General features: G+C 34.6%; 4 protein-coding genes and 1 non-coding gene across 5 annotated transcripts; 2 read left to right on the top strand and 3 right to left on the bottom strand.

The window, feature by feature from the left end:
- The first annotated feature begins 2,724 nt into the window (after positions 1-2,724).
- On the top strand, positions 2,725-3,555 carry LOC103830639 (gibberellin-regulated protein 1). The gene is made up of 3 exons (XM_009106450.3): positions 2,725-2,924; positions 3,004-3,043; positions 3,149-3,555. Exons 1-3 carry the CDS (start codon positions 2,850-2,852, stop codon positions 3,328-3,330), a joined length of 297 nt encoding a protein of 98 aa, XP_009104698.1. The 5' UTR covers positions 2,725-2,849; the 3' UTR covers positions 3,331-3,555.
- A 239-nt stretch (positions 3,556-3,794) lies between these two features.
- Positions 3,795-11,387, top strand: LOC103831437 (probable pre-mRNA-splicing factor ATP-dependent RNA helicase DEAH3). Its single transcript, XM_033275423.1, has one exon. It carries the CDS (start codon positions 4,356-4,358, stop codon positions 6,366-6,368), a length of 2,013 nt encoding a protein of 670 aa, XP_033131314.1. The 5' UTR covers positions 3,795-4,355; the 3' UTR covers positions 6,369-11,387.
- Positions 4,083-4,154, bottom strand: TRNAT-CGU. Its single transcript has one exon. It is a non-coding gene; the product is annotated as a tRNA-Thr (tRNA).
- Positions 11,388-11,619: 232 nt separating the features above from the next.
- Positions 11,620-12,554, bottom strand: LOC103830640 (histone H3.3). Its single transcript, XM_009106451.3, has 4 exons — positions 12,361-12,554; positions 12,207-12,283; positions 12,015-12,105; positions 11,620-11,934 (listed from the first exon to the last, which is right to left on the bottom strand). Exons 1-4 carry the CDS (start codon positions 12,430-12,432, stop codon positions 11,764-11,766), a joined length of 411 nt encoding a protein of 136 aa, XP_009104699.1. The 5' UTR covers positions 12,433-12,554; the 3' UTR covers positions 11,620-11,763.
- LOC103830643 (auxin-responsive protein SAUR50) lies at positions 11,665-16,562 on the bottom strand. Its single transcript, XM_033275424.1, has 3 exons — positions 12,361-16,562; positions 12,207-12,283; positions 11,665-12,105 (listed from the first exon to the last, which is right to left on the bottom strand). The coding sequence occupies exon 1, from the start codon at positions 16,321-16,323 to the stop codon at positions 15,997-15,999; it is 327 nt and encodes a 108-aa protein (XP_033131315.1). The 5' UTR covers positions 16,324-16,562; the 3' UTR covers positions 11,665-12,105; positions 12,207-12,283; positions 12,361-15,996.
- Between the last annotated feature and the right edge of the window lie 854 nt (positions 16,563-17,416).

Raw genomic sequence — 17,416 nt, forward strand, 5'->3', positions numbered from 1 at the left:
TTCTTAATTTTGTTTCTTTTTGTATACTTTTGTAAACTTCGATGGTTTGATACCATGAAAGTATCTAAAAGAAAAATATAATAGCATTGTGATTTCAAATTTTTGTTTTGATTTTTTAGAATATTTCATCTTTCTCTTTGTTCTTTAATTATTTTTGATTTATTTTTAATTATAAAAACTCCATAAAAACCTATTGTTGAAGTTGCCTTAAGTGTTACTTCACTAAGGCGATATCTTGTAAATACCCAAAAATACATTTTTTTTATTTACTACTTTCGATACCAGGCTTTAACCTTTTAATTCATGGCAATCAGGATATTTATACTACAGTTTAGGAAATTGCTGTAGTTAGAGTATTTACTTGTTTTTTTTTTTTTGTAACTGAACTTGTTTTAATTAGTTTAATGATTCTTAGGTTATTAACTTTTAATCGTATTCTCCTTTGTTTCTAGTGTCCCCTACGGTAAGTTTTTATATTTATTGATTTGACTTAACGATTTGAAGGACTACGACTACCGAACGTGTGTTATATGCGTCAGCCATGATAATTGAAGTGACACTCATGCATACACAATTCTATATGTTGACTCAATTATTTATATTAAATTAGATGACTATGGTCTATGGTATAGACTGTGTGTAGTGTGCGTGCGGTATGGTGTTGGTCCTGTTGGAGTCGATAAGGTTGGTGGAAAAAGCCATACACAGAACTAACTCACAAGACAGACGATCCGTGACCTCTCACTTTCACTCTTTCCTTTGTCTTTCTATATATTATTTCGGAACTCTCGGGATTTTTTTTTATAAATCACACATATATATATATCAATATATCAAGAGTTATTCTTGGGTTCACCCCCTAGGGTGAACCTCTAGGTTCACCAACCAATAGAATTTCATTATTTCAAATTTGATATCTTTTAGAAAAAGAAACAAAATATTGTCAAAATATATTATATTTTAAAAATAAAAAAGGTTAAAAAAATTAAAAAAAAAATAATAGTTAGAGAAAAACGAATTTAAAAAAAAAATAATATATTTATCGTCGTCAGCAAAGCACTAAACCCTAAATCCTAATCCCTAAACCCTAAATCATAAACCCTATAAACCCTTGGGCAAATTTTAAACCCTTGGATAATTCATACTCTAAATCAAAAACACTAAATCCTAAAACCCTAAACCCTAAACCCTTGAGTGTTTAGTGTTTTTAATTTGGAGTTTAAGATTTATCCAAGGGTTTAGGGTTTACCTAAGGGTTTAGGATTTAGAGTTTAGGGATTAGGGATTAGGATTTAGGGTTTAGTATTTTGCTGAGGACGTTAAAAATATATTTTTTTAATTACTACTTTTTTAATTTATTTATTTTTATCTTTTTATTTTAAAAATATAATATAACTTATAGCTTGAGAAAATATTTTGTTTCCTTTTTTAAAAGATTTCAAATATGAAATAACACAATTCTATTGGTTGGTGAACCTAGAGGTTCACCCTAGGGGGTGAACCCAAGAATAAGTCATATATCAATATACAGAGTAAAACAGCGAATAGTAGACAGTAAAAATACAAATAGTTGTGTTAAAACAAATCGTAAAGAGTGATCACGAAACTGATTTAAAACAAAAGAAAGTATACGCAAGAAGAGTAGCTAGTGGGTCAAAACTCAGAAGAAGTGCAAGCTGTGAAATGAAGTATATTCTCAAAAGGACCCCTCACGTCAGCATCCCCCTCATCCTTCTTGAGTTCTTGTCTCAGCCACATAAACTGTTCTAAAACTCTTCTTACCATTATCAAAATTATTGTGATCGATTCCCAAAACAACGCAGATCAACGCAAAGGGAAAACTTTAAACTAAGCACTGACATCACCCAAAAAAAAACAATAGTGATGAATGGTTCTCTTTTTCCACAGATAACATGGATACATCGTACGTAGAAAGATGAAATATACTTCATATTCGGAGCGAGTAGTCTGTAAGTCAAAAGTCAAATCTTCCGAATGAATTATATATTTTTATATCACTGAAACCAATATTTCTGGTAGAACCAAAACGTACCTAAACCCAAGCAAGACCAATAATAGAGTTTATTGATTAGCAGTTTAGGTATACGGGAAACGGTAGAAATCTACACTTATACATTAATACATTGGCTTTTAGTTTTTTGACCTCTAAAGAAATATATTAACATAAAAACAAGAATTTCAAATAATTTATAGATAAAATATGGTGGAGAAAACATATACCGAGTCATTTGTAAATCAAGAGACCAGGAATAGTACAACCTATTTTCCCACCAATATATTCTCTTCTCCGCGTACGCACAACTTTTATACGCATCAACCGACCCACTTAAAGAAAAATATATCGCATATATATACCTAAACATTAATATGCTATTAACCATCTTTTCATCTCTGGGCCATTTATAGTTAAAAACATAATTACTGAAAATTATATATAATTGCTGTAAAAATTACAAATGATTTTTCTCTTAAAGAACTACAACTTATAAAAGCACTGCGTATAATTTTTTTTTATTATGTGATTTTCTCATGATCATCAATAACTGTGTTAAAGTATTAATGGGCTACATGCTACCATATCCTATCGAATTCTGAAATTCGGAAAGGCAATTTCCTTTATCCCAAAAAGGCAAAACCTATTCTATAAGAAATAATTAAAACAAAAGAATAGTCTCGACTCTCGACCAATGTATGGGGTCGTCTGTCCATCGAAATCATAGATATAAATAGAAGGCCTCCAAGTTCTCATTAGACACAACAACTCAAAAACACAGAGTATAATCTTCATTGAGCTAGTTCTCATATAATATTCATCTTTTTTGAGGATTATGGCTATTTCAAAAGCGCTTATTGCTTCTCTTCTCATATCTCTTCTTGTTCTCCAACTCGTCGAGGCCGATGTGGTATGTATTTTTAATCACAAATACTCAGTATTTTTTAAACGTACTTCTTACATTTATCGTTTTCCGAATATCCATTTAGGAAAGCTCAAACAAAAAGGATGGTTACGGCAATAAAATTGGTAAAAATATCACCTTTATACGCACACACGTAAAACTTTATATTTAAAAAATGTCTAATTAGTAAGATTAATAACGTTTTTTTTTGTAAACGTTTATGTACGTAGATTGTGGAAGTGCCTGTATAGCACGGTGCAAGCTCTCAAGTAGACCAAACCTTTGTCACAGAGCGTGCGGGACTTGTTGCGCCAGGTGCAACTGTGTGCCACCTAGCACCTACGGGAACCACGACAAGTGCGAGTGCTACGCTAACCTCACCACCCACGGTGGTCGCCGCAAGTGCCCTTAAGTACTGAAGTTGCTGCGGATATTCAATTCAATACGATGTTGTTTGCTAGAATTTGTTGGCGTATGCCTGAATGTGTGGTACTGTATTATTAATTGGTCTGTTTGTTGTAAGTTTTTGGTTTTTATTCGTTTGGTGAAATAATCTCGTTGTATTGTTTCATTTTCTATATAAAGTTATGTTGTTATGTTGCTTTATGAATGATTGATTATAATGCTTTCTCCTCAATGAATTGTCAGTTTTCGAAATGATTTTGACTTCGAAAAAACAACATGTTATATATGCATAAACATGTATTTCATAATTTTTTTAATTAATTTATAAAGGTGTTCTCAAATTTTTATTAATTTACGTACAGCATAACCCATATGCATTTCAGGGATTTCGTTTTATTTGCGGAGACGGAGACCGAGACCTTAGATCAGATTTTTATACACGATATTTTGTTAGCATCGATATTTATTTGGTACGCATAGACCGTATTTCAAACATTTGGTCCACATAATCCACATACAATACAAAATAGATTAATAGCATAGGAAATATCAAAAAGGATGACTAGCGTTAGGAATGATAGATAGCAAAGTACGTTTGCTGTAATTTACCAAATAGGAATACATTGGACAACAACGATAAAAATAGTGTTAAGTGTTATAAATACTGATGGAAAAATCCATTGTGCAATGGACCAATGGTTCTTCCCGTATAACGCCCTGCGGGGTTTTTCTGGTAGATAAATAAAAAAACAGTAGTCAAGCCCCCGGCGAGGATCGAACTCGCGGCCTTTCGCTTACGAAGCGAACGCAATACCACTATGCTACGGAGGCACTTTGCTGATTAAATAAATCTACCAAGTGATATATATATATTATATGTTTGTTTTAGGGTCAGCGATTAATGTTTTCAGACTTTAAAAAGGAAACGGATTGTGTCACAAAAAAAAAAAAAAAAGAAAAAGGAAACGGATTAATAAAAGCGTATATATATATATAAAACGGACGTGCTATTTCTTGTGCACAAGAAGTAACATGGAGAAGAATAAATGGAGTGGAAAAGCTTATAGTCAGAGGTATTACGAGATTCTTGAGAAACGGAAGAGCCTACCTGTGTATGCGCAGAAACAAGAGTTTCTACAATGCTTGATGAGCAACCAGACGTTGATACTTGTCGGTGAAACCGGTAGTGGTAAGACTACGCAGATCCCACAGTTTGTTTTGGAAGCCGTGAACGAAAAAAACCCTAGCAAGTGGCTGGTCGGGTGCACACAGCCTCGTAGAGTCGCAGCCATGTCCGTGGCAAGTCGTGTTGCTGAAGAGATGGATGTAGCTATCGGTGAAGAAGTCGGTTACTCCGTTCGCTTTGAGGATTGCACTAGCTCCAAAACAGTGCTTAAGTACTTGACCGATGGTATGCTTATGAGAGAAGCAATGACCGATCCGCTTCTACAGAGATATAAAGTGATAGTCCTCGATGAAGCCCATGAAAGAACTTTAGCCACGGATTTACTATTTGGTGTTCTGAAACGAGTCTTGAGCAACAGACCGGACCTTAAGCTAGTTGTGATGAGTGCAACTTTGGAAGCTGAAAAATGTCTTGAGTATTTTAGCGGTGCACCTCTTATGAAAGTTCCGGGAAGGCTCCATCCCGTAGAGATCTTGTACACGCAAGAACCTGAGAGAGACTATCTTGACGCTGCTATTCGGACAGTTGTTCAGATTCACATGTCTGAGCCGCCCGGTGATGTTCTTGTTTTCTTAACCGGCGAGGAGGAGATTGAAGATGCATGCAGAAAAATCGTCTGTGAACTTGGGGATCAAGTAAACGTTGTGCCTTTGTATTCTTCTCTTCCACCAGCCATGCAGCAGAAGATATTTGATCCTCCTACGGAGAATGTGAGGAAGATTGTTGTATCCACCAACATAGCAGAGACTTCTTTAACCATCGATGGAGTTGTTTACGTGGTTGATCCTGGCTTCGCTAAGCAGAAACTATACAACCCTGAAACTCGTGTTGAGTCGTTGTTGGTGTCTGCAATATCACAAGCAAGTGCTAACCAGAGAGCTGGTCGTGCAGGTAGAACACGGCCTGGGAAATGTTTCAGGCTTTACACAGAGAAGAGTTTCAACCATGATTTGATTGAGCAGACGTATCCTGAGATACTGAGATCAAACCTTGCAAACACTGTTCTGACTTTGAAAAAACTTGGTATAGATAACTTGGTTTGCTTCGACTATATGGACCCTCCTGCTCCTGTGACGATGGGGCGGGCCTTGAACGATTTGCTTGATCTGGGAGCATTAGATGAAGAACTTAACTTGACAAGGACGGGTGAGATGATGAGTGAGTTTCCTTTGGATCCGCAGATGGCAAAGATGCTTATAGTCAGTCCTAAATTCAACTGCTCCAACGAGATTCTCTCAATTTCAGCTATGTTATCAGTACCAAACTGCTTTGTAAGGCCAAGAGGAGAGGCGCAAAAAGCAGCAGATGAAGCTAGAGCTAGGTTTGGTCACACTGATGGAGATCACCTAACGTTGCTGAATGTGTACCATGATTATAAACAAAACAACGGAGACCCGAATTGGTGCTACCAGAACTTCATCAACCATAGAGCAATGAAGTCTGCTGACAATGTTAGAGAGCAGTTGGTGAGGATAATGTCCAGGTTTAATCTCAAGACGTGTAGCTCTGATTTTACCAGCCGTGACTACTATATTAACATAAGAAAGGCATTGCTTGCTGGCTATTTCATGCAAGTGGCTCATTTAGACCGCACGGGCCACTACTTGACCGCCAAAGATGGACAAATGGTTCACCTGCATCCATCGTGTTGCTTGGATCACAAACCGGAGTGGGTAGTCTACAATGAATATGTTCTGACTAGTCGTAATTTCATAAGGACTGTCACGTATATTCGAGGTGAATGGCTAGTGGATGTTGCACCAGATTACTATCATCTTTCCAACTTCCCAAACTGTGAAGCCAAACGAGTCCTCCAGAAGCTTTCTAAGAAGAGAGACAGAGCGGGGAACCCAAAGTGAAAACGGGCTAGTTTAGACTTATATCATTACAGATATCTAAAGTTTCTTTTGTGTGTAAAATATGGCTCCAAAATCCCCAGTTTTGTGTTTCTCAGTTAATACTCTGGTTTGATTTTATTTTTTGACCAAAAAGTTGGTAGAGTTTCATGATTACATAGATACGAAGATTCTAATCCAGTTATTTTCATTAGAACAAATGTAATTCAAGGTCATGATCAAGAGAAAGATGATCTAAACTTTTTCATCCAATCCCAAAACGATACACCATTTAAATACTATTCCAGGGATTAATAACCAAACCAAACCAAAACTTTGGTTTCCCATTATTCAGTTCAATTCGGTAAAGCTTTTACAAACAACTAGAGTTTTTAACCGCGCTACGCGCGGTCTATGTATTTTAAATAATAGTTTTTAAAGAAAATACTTTTATATGAAATTTTATTTGAAAAAATTATATTTTATTTGAAATTATGCTCTATTTTAATTTTTGAAAGCAACACTTTTATATTTATGTAAAATGACTAATGCAATCAGAATATTGAAAATTATAATAATATATTTTCATATACTCTAAATAACAAATGTATGAAAATAAAACATGAAGTATTTCTATTTCGTCTGATCTTTCTTTGTTAATATGAAAGGTTAGTAAATAAAAGCAATAAAAAGATCCTTCGTATAAAAAACTAAAAATGATAAGATATTTGACTTAAGATAGAAGTGTGTATGAAAATAACACAGATCATATGTATGAGCATAGAATTAAATATGCTTGCAAGGAGTGTAAGTCTGTAATAGGATATTTCCCTTGTTACTTAGGCAATTAAGTTTTTTTTTTTTTTTTAAAGTGTGTAGGTTCTCTTTTTATATAGATTTTGTAATTTTTATTAAAAATGTACTTTAAAACATTTTGAAAAATTTAACTATTTGTCATTTGTAATGATTAACATGTATATATCTTAAATATATGCTTATTTCAAAACATAAGTAACTTAAATTTTAAATCTAGTTTTAAATGTGTTAGTTTGAAATTAAATCAGGATAAAATATCTTTTCATATACAAGAAAGGTATTTAAAAAAAATGAATTTTCAAATTCAAAATCATTAAAAAAAAATTTTTCAGTATCCCTTTACTATTAGGTGAGTTGTATTGTTTGAGTTTGTATTTTTTTATAAGAATTTATTGGTTAAATAATTTTCATTATTTTTGCTTTATTTTTCTAGTAAATTTGGAGTAAACTTATCATTATCTTATTTTATGCCTGATATTTTTGATATTTACATAATAAGTTTAAAATTTATGAAACTGAAAAATAAGTAGCATAACTAAAACACTAAATGTGAAAAATTAGTTTAATATTTTTTATCTAAATCTTTAATTTCCGTTGATATCTTAAGTAGTATGATATATATTTTTGTATTTTAATTTTTTATTATTTTTGTTTGAAACTTCGAGCAGTGTTTACAGATCTGTTAAAGTAAAATCTTAGTAATGATGTTACAGTGACTACTAATTTTTTATAATAATTTTCACTAATTTTTAAAATATATTTTTTATGTTTAATTAATATAGTTTCTTAATCATTATATATTTGAGGATTAATTTTAGTCACCAGCATGATTTTCCTTCCAGTTGCTAAGGTAATTTTATAAAAGTATTATTTTCATCCTATATAATTAGTCGCACAAATGTGTACTTACAATAAGATTTATTTATTTAACATTCATTTTTATTGCATGTTTTCTATTGTGTATCTACGTAGGTGTAAACCTTCCTATTACTTCATTTTCCCTCTCGATTAAGAAGTTTATCTTTGTATAATGTAGATTTTGACACTTATATGTTTCCAACCATTTTTCTAAATTTTTAATTATATTAGGATTTTATTTATTTTTGTCTTCAGTTTTTAAATTTTTTTTTCATATCCATATGTTTTCTCTAGTCTTTACTATATGTTTAATTATGTACTCAGTGTTTAGTTATTATTATTTTCAGTTTGACCATTGATTGTTGTAACTTGGTAGTTTCTTATAATTGTGATATACTTTTTGATTAATTTTTATTTTTAAGATATTCAAAATTTTCTATGTGTATTTGTACATTATTTTGGTAAATTTATATTGCTACGCGCAGATTATTATTATTAACTTTTGTATTTTTAGTATGTTTGTAGTGTTGTTTGTCGTTTTTTGTTCTTTTTGTATTTAACCTTTTTGTTTTTGTTTTTCAAAAATTATGTTCAATTGTAATTTTAATATATATTGTTTGTTGTTATAAATGAAAAAAAAATTATTGAAAAAATTTATTGAAAAAGTTTATCTATGTTAAACATAATTTTTTATTTTAAAATAGAGTGACATATTAGAAAAAAAAAGACTAACATACTATAAAAAAAGGAAGTAGCAGATGTGGTGTCTTTTGACCAATATGATTTAGTATGTGTAAACTCAAGCAAATAGATAAATATTTAAACTGATTCCAGATATTCCGTTAGCATCGTTAAGCATCTCTCACTCTGCTGATGTTGTAAGTCTCACTAATCTTTGTTCTGTTCACTTCAATCACAAAACATTAAAATATAAAGTAATTGCACTAACACCATTTTCTTCCCTATCTCTTGTTTTGAATCTTCATTACAACTGCTCTGCACGTTCCTTCATTCCACAATCAACTGATGATGTCGATAAAGAATTGCAGCGTGTGCAATCTCGTTTGCTCTCAGACTGTGTGAACGTATTATATAAAATATTTGTTCTGTGCACTGTTTTGTTTTAAATGCACTATTTCTTATATCTCAAATAGAGGAGAATGAAGCAGGACCAATCCAAAACATGGACGAAACGCATTACTTGCATTAAAAATCAAGAGATTTCATAACATGATTATAAAGTATCAGCTTCAAACACGATAAAGGGTCTGAGAGATCTTCCTTTATTGACTTACTCTCGTCAAGATGGGTCTTTCAACAATCTCCTTAAGTCAACCTCTAAAGACGTACGAATCTTGTCCTTCGTTGGCCACTGTATACACCTGGTACGTTTGCTAATCTAATCTCCATTCACTGTATATAAGTATCATATGCTAAATTGTGATTCTCAATTTCGATAGATAAAACTTACGACCCAAGTCTTTTCCATGTAAAAAACATATCACTGCATATTTAGATTCTAATTGGTTGGATCCGCATATCTAAGAAAGCTTTGCATTTTCCAGTTTGGAACCTGCAGTGAATCCAGTAATCCAGTATAGCTTTATTTTTCCCATCTGATAAACACAGACAGTATACATGTTTTGAAAGAAAAGGAGAGAATCGACCATGCGTATTTTGATCACAAGATAAGTCTCTAGGAAATGGAAATAACCTCGAGATGTTCTTCACGGCCTCTGAATATCCCTTTTTCAAAGCTTTCTTCTCCTGTCAAATGTAAGAATATTTTAACGAAAGATTACCAGGGCAGCACACCAACGCAATATGAATGGAAACTAAAGATGGTTTTATTTATAGCAGAAATCGGAGGACAAAAATCAGACTTTTATCCTATCTTATGCTGAGTGGACATGTATCCATTGGCAACGGGTATAAACTAAACTGAACGTGAGTATAAATGTTTGAGAGTTGAGTAAGTAGCAAAGACGATACCTCCAAGTAGTAGTCCATTAAGTCTTGAACTTTCTTGCCCATAACCTCGGTACCGGCGTCACCAAGGAGGACAAAAGTTGCCATGTCGCCATTGTCATACAGGGACACCTCCACACAACACATTCATTAGCTAACCATTTCACAAGCCACAATCCGACCTTCTCCTTAAGATTTGAATCTAAAGTTCCCAAAGACGATTTTATTTTTAACAACCACCAGTGGAAGTTTCAACAGGAATATTTAAACCAACTAACCTTCAACTATTTGAGTTCCAGTCACATAACAGAAGGATGAGAAGCATTTCATGAATATCAAAAGAAGATCAGCATGGAGGTTGGAAAAAGTCTCAACCCTCCTGGGTGTGTATTCAAACTCTCACAGAAAGTTTCATATGTTAGCTTGAGAGCATGTCTCAGTTTCCACTTAATGCGATAAATACAGAAGATAAAGCTTACTTCTTTAGCAAATGAAATTCTCCAGTGTCACCTGAAGGGGCTAGTTTATCAATCAAAGAGAACAATCAAAATACAAACAAAGGACGTACTCGTTGGGGTTTCAAGTACTTGATCTTAGTTAATATAATAGTTTTTGGGCTAGCGCAAGCAGTAGTCTTTTCTGACACAGAAGGAGAAATTAGTGACAGGAAATTATCTTTAAACACCCGCTAATTAGCTAACCATTATCTGATCACTAAGATGCGATAGTAGAGTGTAAAAAATACCGTAGAGAATGGAACATGAATACAGCCTCCTTTGGCTGTGTTCTGGGAACGAACGTGCAGCTCAGCTCCGCCTCTCCCAAGCCAGAAGCAACGTTGTTGAAGAATAAAGCAGTGTGTGGCTTGACCGGTTGATTTCTCTGTATTGGCTGCCGTGTATTCTCGGTGTGAGTGAGCAAGAGGAAGGACAAAGGTCTTTGTATGGGTCACAATTTTGATTATTGTAACTGGGAATTCAGAAGTACGATAACATTAAGACAAAATTAATTGAAGAAATAAAGTGGAGTTTCGTTTGTGGAGAAGTTGATCGATCAGAGCTCTTTGCGCTTTGAATCGGAGAAGAGGAAGAGGCAGAGGCGTAGTTCCTCGAGACCTCCGTCTGCATCGCGATCTCCGTGTTCTGTAGTTTATTTTTTTTTTTTACGTTTGTCGACATAACACAAGCCCTGGCCTAAAACAAACAAAGCCCATACGAAAATAAAATTAAGAAACGAAGGCCCAAACGTAACATAACACAACAGATCTGACGTGGCAAAAAGAAAAGTTCTGGTTAGAGGATTATTTTAAGTGACGTGGCAGCACAGATTTTCGGCATATGCTGCTTTTAGTATTGTGATTTGGTTATCAGCTCAATAGTCGGTTAGTTCAGTTTAAGAAAAATAATCAACTTCTGCAACAAACTAACCAGAAAAAAAATGAACCAAAATTAGGTGAAATTATCCAATATCGTAACAGATTTAAACCGAAATCCAACAAAAATAAAAAAATATTGGTTAATTCAATGGAATGTTCAAAAACTAAAATTACCAAACCAAACTGTTTTCGGTTCAACTCAAATGAGATTATGGATGAACCAAACTAATTGATAACACTTTCTGCTGCCAGTTTGGATTGTTGTAAGAAAAAGATTTCTCAATTAGCTTAATAGGTAATAAGTAGCTTCTGAAACTCATACATGTTCTTGATTCAAAGAGTGTTTAACAAGCACCATTGTGGTTAAAAGCTAGACAATGACATGAAATGAATTATAGGAATCTAAGCACGCTCTCCACGAATGCGCCTAGCCAATTGAATGTCTTTGGGCATGATGGTGACTCTCTTGGCGTGAATGGCACACAGATTCGTGTCTTCGAACAAACCCACCAAGTACGCCTCCGCAGCTTCCTGAAGTGCCAACACTGCGTGGCTCTGGAATCTCAGATCCGTCTACATAATCCCAATCAAAAGAAACAGATCATTAAGCTTAATCAGAAACAAGATTGAATGAATAAAAAGAAAAGATTGACCTTGAAATCCTGGGCGATTTCACGAACAAGACGCTGGAAAGGAAGTTTACGGATCAGTAGCTCAGTGCTCTTCTGGTACTTACGAATCTCACTGATTCCATCAACAACAAACACAAAACACCGTTAACTAACGGAGGCGGAACTTTTCCGTTAATTGATTGAATAATGAGAAAGAGATGTGGGAAGTTATACCGGAGAGCGACGGTTCCGGGACGGTAACGGTGAGGCTTCTTGACTCCTCCGGTGGTCGGTGCTGATTTCCTCGCAGCCTGTTTCCACAAATCAATAATCACAAACCCTAGATCCCCTTTTCTTCCGTAAAATCGAATCGAAGAAGAACAAAAACCTTGGTGGCGAGTTGCTTCCTCGGAGCTTTCCCTCCGGTGGATTTCCTCGCAGTCTGCTTCGTACGAGCCATGGCTTTGAATCGGAGATGATGGGATCGAATGTTTGTTAAAAGTTTAGAGAGAGAAAGTAGAGAAGATTATAGTGAGGAGGTGTTTTAAGGGAGGAGGAGACGTGCGATTAGGATCATGTTCAACGGTCCAGATTTGATTGAGGAAAACCATTACGCTTACGTGTTATCGATTCTTATTGGTCCGTTTCTTGTTAGGATTAGTTTGGTTCATCGTCATATGAGCTTTAAGAATTGGTTACATAGAACTGGAACAAATTAATGAATTAGTGATTTGATTCCCTGGTCCATATTTAAGCCCAAAGTGATTAAGGTCGAACTATGCAGTTTAGTTGAAATATAGGTCGATAGGCCCATCATCGATAAACCTCAACATGGACGAAAAGTAGCTTGCAACAACCATCATCGTGTAATCAGAACTTCAAGTAAAAGTATAAAATACGTTCAAAAATCAATAAATTTAAAAATCGACCTCACAAAGAAAGAAAAAAACAATTCTGGTTTGTTTCATGTTGCTCATTGATTCCGTAGCCCACAAGTAACTCAACGTGTCCGCCAACGAGAATACTCATCTCCCGTGAAACAGAATCTCGCCTACATAATTACGAGCAATCCATGCCACTCCACATACCCTTATCAGTGCTAGACCAAAAGGCTCCTATTTTGCATTTAATCTTCTCAGCTTGTGGTTTCTGCCAACCCAAATTGCACTCGAGGTGAACTCTATTCTGCTCTGCTACCACGGCTGGGCACATGATCATTAACCATTAGCCATATAACTCGACAAACAGTGTTCGTTAAATATTTTCTTAAATCATATTCTTCGAAAGAAAATTCCTTGTTGGAGATGGCATAATATATATAGTCTACCTACTCTCAATAAAACTATTTTAGTTACAACTTACAACTTTTCGGAGTTAAAATCCGGTCAAAACTTTCATTAAATTAGATGTTAACATTCCTGAAATTTGTAGTTTTAGTTTTTGGTAAAAAAGTTAAACTTATAAATAGTAGTTTTTTTTTAAAAGGGGAGAGGTCAAGTTAGTAGTTTTTTTTTTATAAATAGTAGTTTTTTTAAGTTAGTAGTTTATAATCCAATTTTGGGGTTGGATCAGTTTTTTTTTTGGTCATCGGTGTTGGATTAGTTATCCAATGATTGAATCAATTTGATTCTATCGGAAGAGTCTCGGACCGTTTGTTAATTACCGTACGGTGAGGAGAAGGTGAATCCACGTCAATTCATATTTGGGCCCTTCATATTTTAGGAGTGTATTAGGCGATACGGTCAATCTTATCGTGATCTCGAAGTCCAAAACAAGCCAAGATTATGGTCGTATCCTAGCCGTCCAAGTAATTGAAGTAGGTCCACCACCAACCACTTTGTGTCGATGTGTTGTAGATTATCATCTATCATCAACCCATGAGAAACTTCTGGGGTTCATACAATTGATCAACGATACGAGTTTTCCTAAGCTGCTCCCATCCGCATAAATCTCATTGCCTCGGATACCAAGATTTCCTGAGTCGTTTTTGGCATAGCTAACTCTCGATGAACTTGTCTAAGCTCATAATCATCCCCAACACTAAAGCTCCAGACGAACTGAAAGAGAGGGAGGGCAAAAGACACTAACCGAGTATTTTATAGCCCGACTGTATTGTACACCCACACCTTCGTCGCCAAAGTTAGGCCTGATCTCGACGCCGAACACTAATCCAGAGATTCTGATGACTTGTACAAAGCCGCCAAGAACACTACTAATGGCAAACCAAATGATTTACCATCAGTACTGGGACGTGAAACATGACTTAAAAATGACAACGTTGCGACCAAGACCACAATCAGGACGCCTTTTGCCAACTTTGAGAACCGAAGTATCGGATCCCGTGACTCGTTAAGTAATCCACCGGTGTCGACGGTGAAGCAATCAAACAAAAAAAATTAGAGTTAAACTCCGACAAAGAAAACTGTCGCCACTAAGCAGAGAGTCAAAAAAAGTGACATCATCAAGAAATCTGAAGTGAGAAGGGTCCATCGAGCAGCTACTAAAACCCAAACCCAGAGTCGAGAGCAAGACGAAGAAAATAGAGAGACGGGGAAAAAGCAAAACAGAAAGAGGCGAGGAGAGAGATGATGCCTCCGGTGCTGGACGCCAGAGCTGCTGTATAAAAAAAGCTTGAAGTCCAAGAGAGAGTTAGGCTTTTCTTTAACGTTTCTCTTTTTTTTTTCTTTTGTTCAAGCTCCAATAAAGTATAACCACTTGCTAAAGGACAAGTGGAACAAATCTTCACCATTCTTGCCAAAACAAAGTTATATTTCTCATCTTTTACCTTATTTTTTATTCTTTTTAGTTTTTTTATAGTTTCTTTATTGAGATTGTGAGAGATCGGATATGCTCTTTATAGTCTAAATAGTAGATGATTTTGAACAAGTACGCTTTGCTTTTGAAAGAAAAGGTGATTCCAAATTGGTTTGATATTATACCTTCTGCTATCATAATTTAAGACAAACATTAAACATGTTTTCCGAGTCTCAACATAGCAGAGCCCTATATATAGTTATATACTGTAAAAACCTGCAACTAACATCCCATACCACGTAAATTTATTTATCTTTTAGTTATTTCAACAGTTTTAACTGCCGTAAAACGCCGGTTAAGGACATCTCCAACCCTACTCTATTTTTTTCTCTAAAATGGAAAAAATGGAGTAAAAGTGAATATGGAGTAAGGAATGCTCCAACCCAACTCCATATCTCACTCCATAATGAAATTTATTCCATAAATGAAGTAATCTATTTTTTATTTATTCATCACTCCATTATGAAGTGGAAAATGGAATAGGGATGAAGCAATTTTACTCCATTTTCACTTTTACTCCAATTTAGAGGAAAAAATGGAGTTATACATTGGAGATGCTCTAAGAGAGACACCATCGTCTCTTTTTAATAGAGAAAAAGAGAATACATGGGGAGTTTTTACAAAATATAAAGATGAGAAATTTTGAAACATTAAGAAATTTGAAAAGATTCGTGTCAAAAAAAAAAAAATTTTTGAAAAGATAGAAAAAAAAATCTAAAAAGTAACCACCATATGTCTTACTGCTATTTTTTTTTTGTTGGTCTAAACTATCTTACTGATGAGATTTATTTAGAAAAATGTGAAATGAGCTAAGATTTTAACATGGGTCTGAGACTCAGATTCATAAATCACATTACACAGCAATGCATTAATTTATGCAAAAGAAAAACCACACCAATAAAATGAAGCTGAGCTCTGGAAAATTAAAAGTCTCATTCATCAAATATTAAGATCTCTCTCACAGGGTACACATTCAACAACGATTGATCTTCATCAGCAATTTGTTTTATTTTTTACAAATCTGAAAAGAGAACCAAGAATAGTAAATCATTCTCATTGGGTTTATCTAAGGGTTAGGTCTCAGTCTAATACAACACTAAACCCATGTACTAGCCAAAACATATAAAAATTAGTCTGCTAAAACAGAGAAACATTTACTCATCAGCTATCTCTGTTATTAAAAAGAGAAGCAAAACCCTAAAAGTTATGTTCATCCGAGCATGGAGGTGAGAGATTGGAAGACGACTTCTTCACAAGGTATAGTGAGACCCATTTCGTGATCGAAACCAAACTCTTCCTCTGCTTGCTGGAGAAGAAGCTGGAACTCTGGTCGGGTCAAAAGCGAAATGGGGACAACGTACCTGACCCGATTCTCTCCAACATAGACAACGAAATGACCTTTAGGCACGTCAAGAGGATGCCCGTTTTCGTCTTCGCTGTATTCATTACTCTGTTTCTTACCCAAGCTCGAGCATCTCTTCAAAATTTGCTTGATCATCGCCGTTTGTGTTAGCTTGTTTGCCTTTTTCATCGCCATTCTTTTCAAAATCCTCGAAAATGAACTAATTAGTATTTATTTTCTATAATCTTCGGATCTTTTTGTTGTTGTGTGTTTCAAGATCCTTCTTTTTTTCTTGTTTTCGCAATGAAGGGTGATTGTGAATAGAGTGAGCGAGGGCTCATGGAATTGTGGTTGGGGTATTTATTGAGGAGTATGGCGAGTGTGATTTTTGATATTTTTTATAAACCTCAATATACGAAATTTAAAACGTATATACGCGAATTTAGGCACACCCACATGTGTGTGTATATGCATAGAGAAAGTGAGATGATGATATCGAGGCGTTGAGGAGATTACGATGCGTTTTTTTGTCCGAATATGAATTTGCGTGTTTGCTACGGATAACCATTTGTTGTGCATTCAGACGAAGCAAATATTTATTTTGTTGTAGAACTAATAGAATGTGGGAGACTCGGAGGCGACAGCTTGGTCATCATCTGGCTTGGTTCTAAAATATTATCCTATCAAACGAACATAAAACAAACCGAGGCGTAATTTAGATAAATAAATTTTACTAAAATGAGAGATATATTTCCAAAGCATGTGAAAATGTGGGGGTCCAAATCCAAAATGAGACGAGTATGTTAGGGATTTTGTTTCTTTTTTTTTGAGAAAGGGCTTATGTTTGGGATTTGTTAAACGGGCGGTCTTATGTTGATCTTCCTTTCACTATTTGTGGTTGGAAATATTTTAATATCTAGATAAGATAACTACTGATTTTTTTGGTTCATGCATGCTCGCTGATTTTGTTAATTATTTAGGGTTTTAATCTCAACCTTCGAGGTTGATTAGGGTTTTACGCGAATTTTTGTATAATTCTGTAAGTTCGTATTTTTTTTTTTTGACTGATCTAAGTTCGTATATTGCATACTCTTTATTGTCTCCACTTTATGTGTTATCTAGACACATTCTCCCATTATGTCCCAGTTTCTTTGTTTATTGAGCGCGTGGGGACTTTTATGATTTTATCCAAGTTGTTAGTGAATTATTCAATATCACATAACGTGTTACTTTATGCACGTTCATATACAAGCAGCAATATATACAATACTATATATTTTTATACTTA

This window comes from Brassica rapa, chromosome A07 (genome assembly GCF_000309985.2).
Source record: "Brassica rapa cultivar Chiifu-401-42 chromosome A07, CAAS_Brap_v3.01, whole genome shotgun sequence".
NCBI lineage: Eukaryota > Viridiplantae > Streptophyta > Magnoliopsida > Brassicales > Brassicaceae > Brassica > Brassica rapa.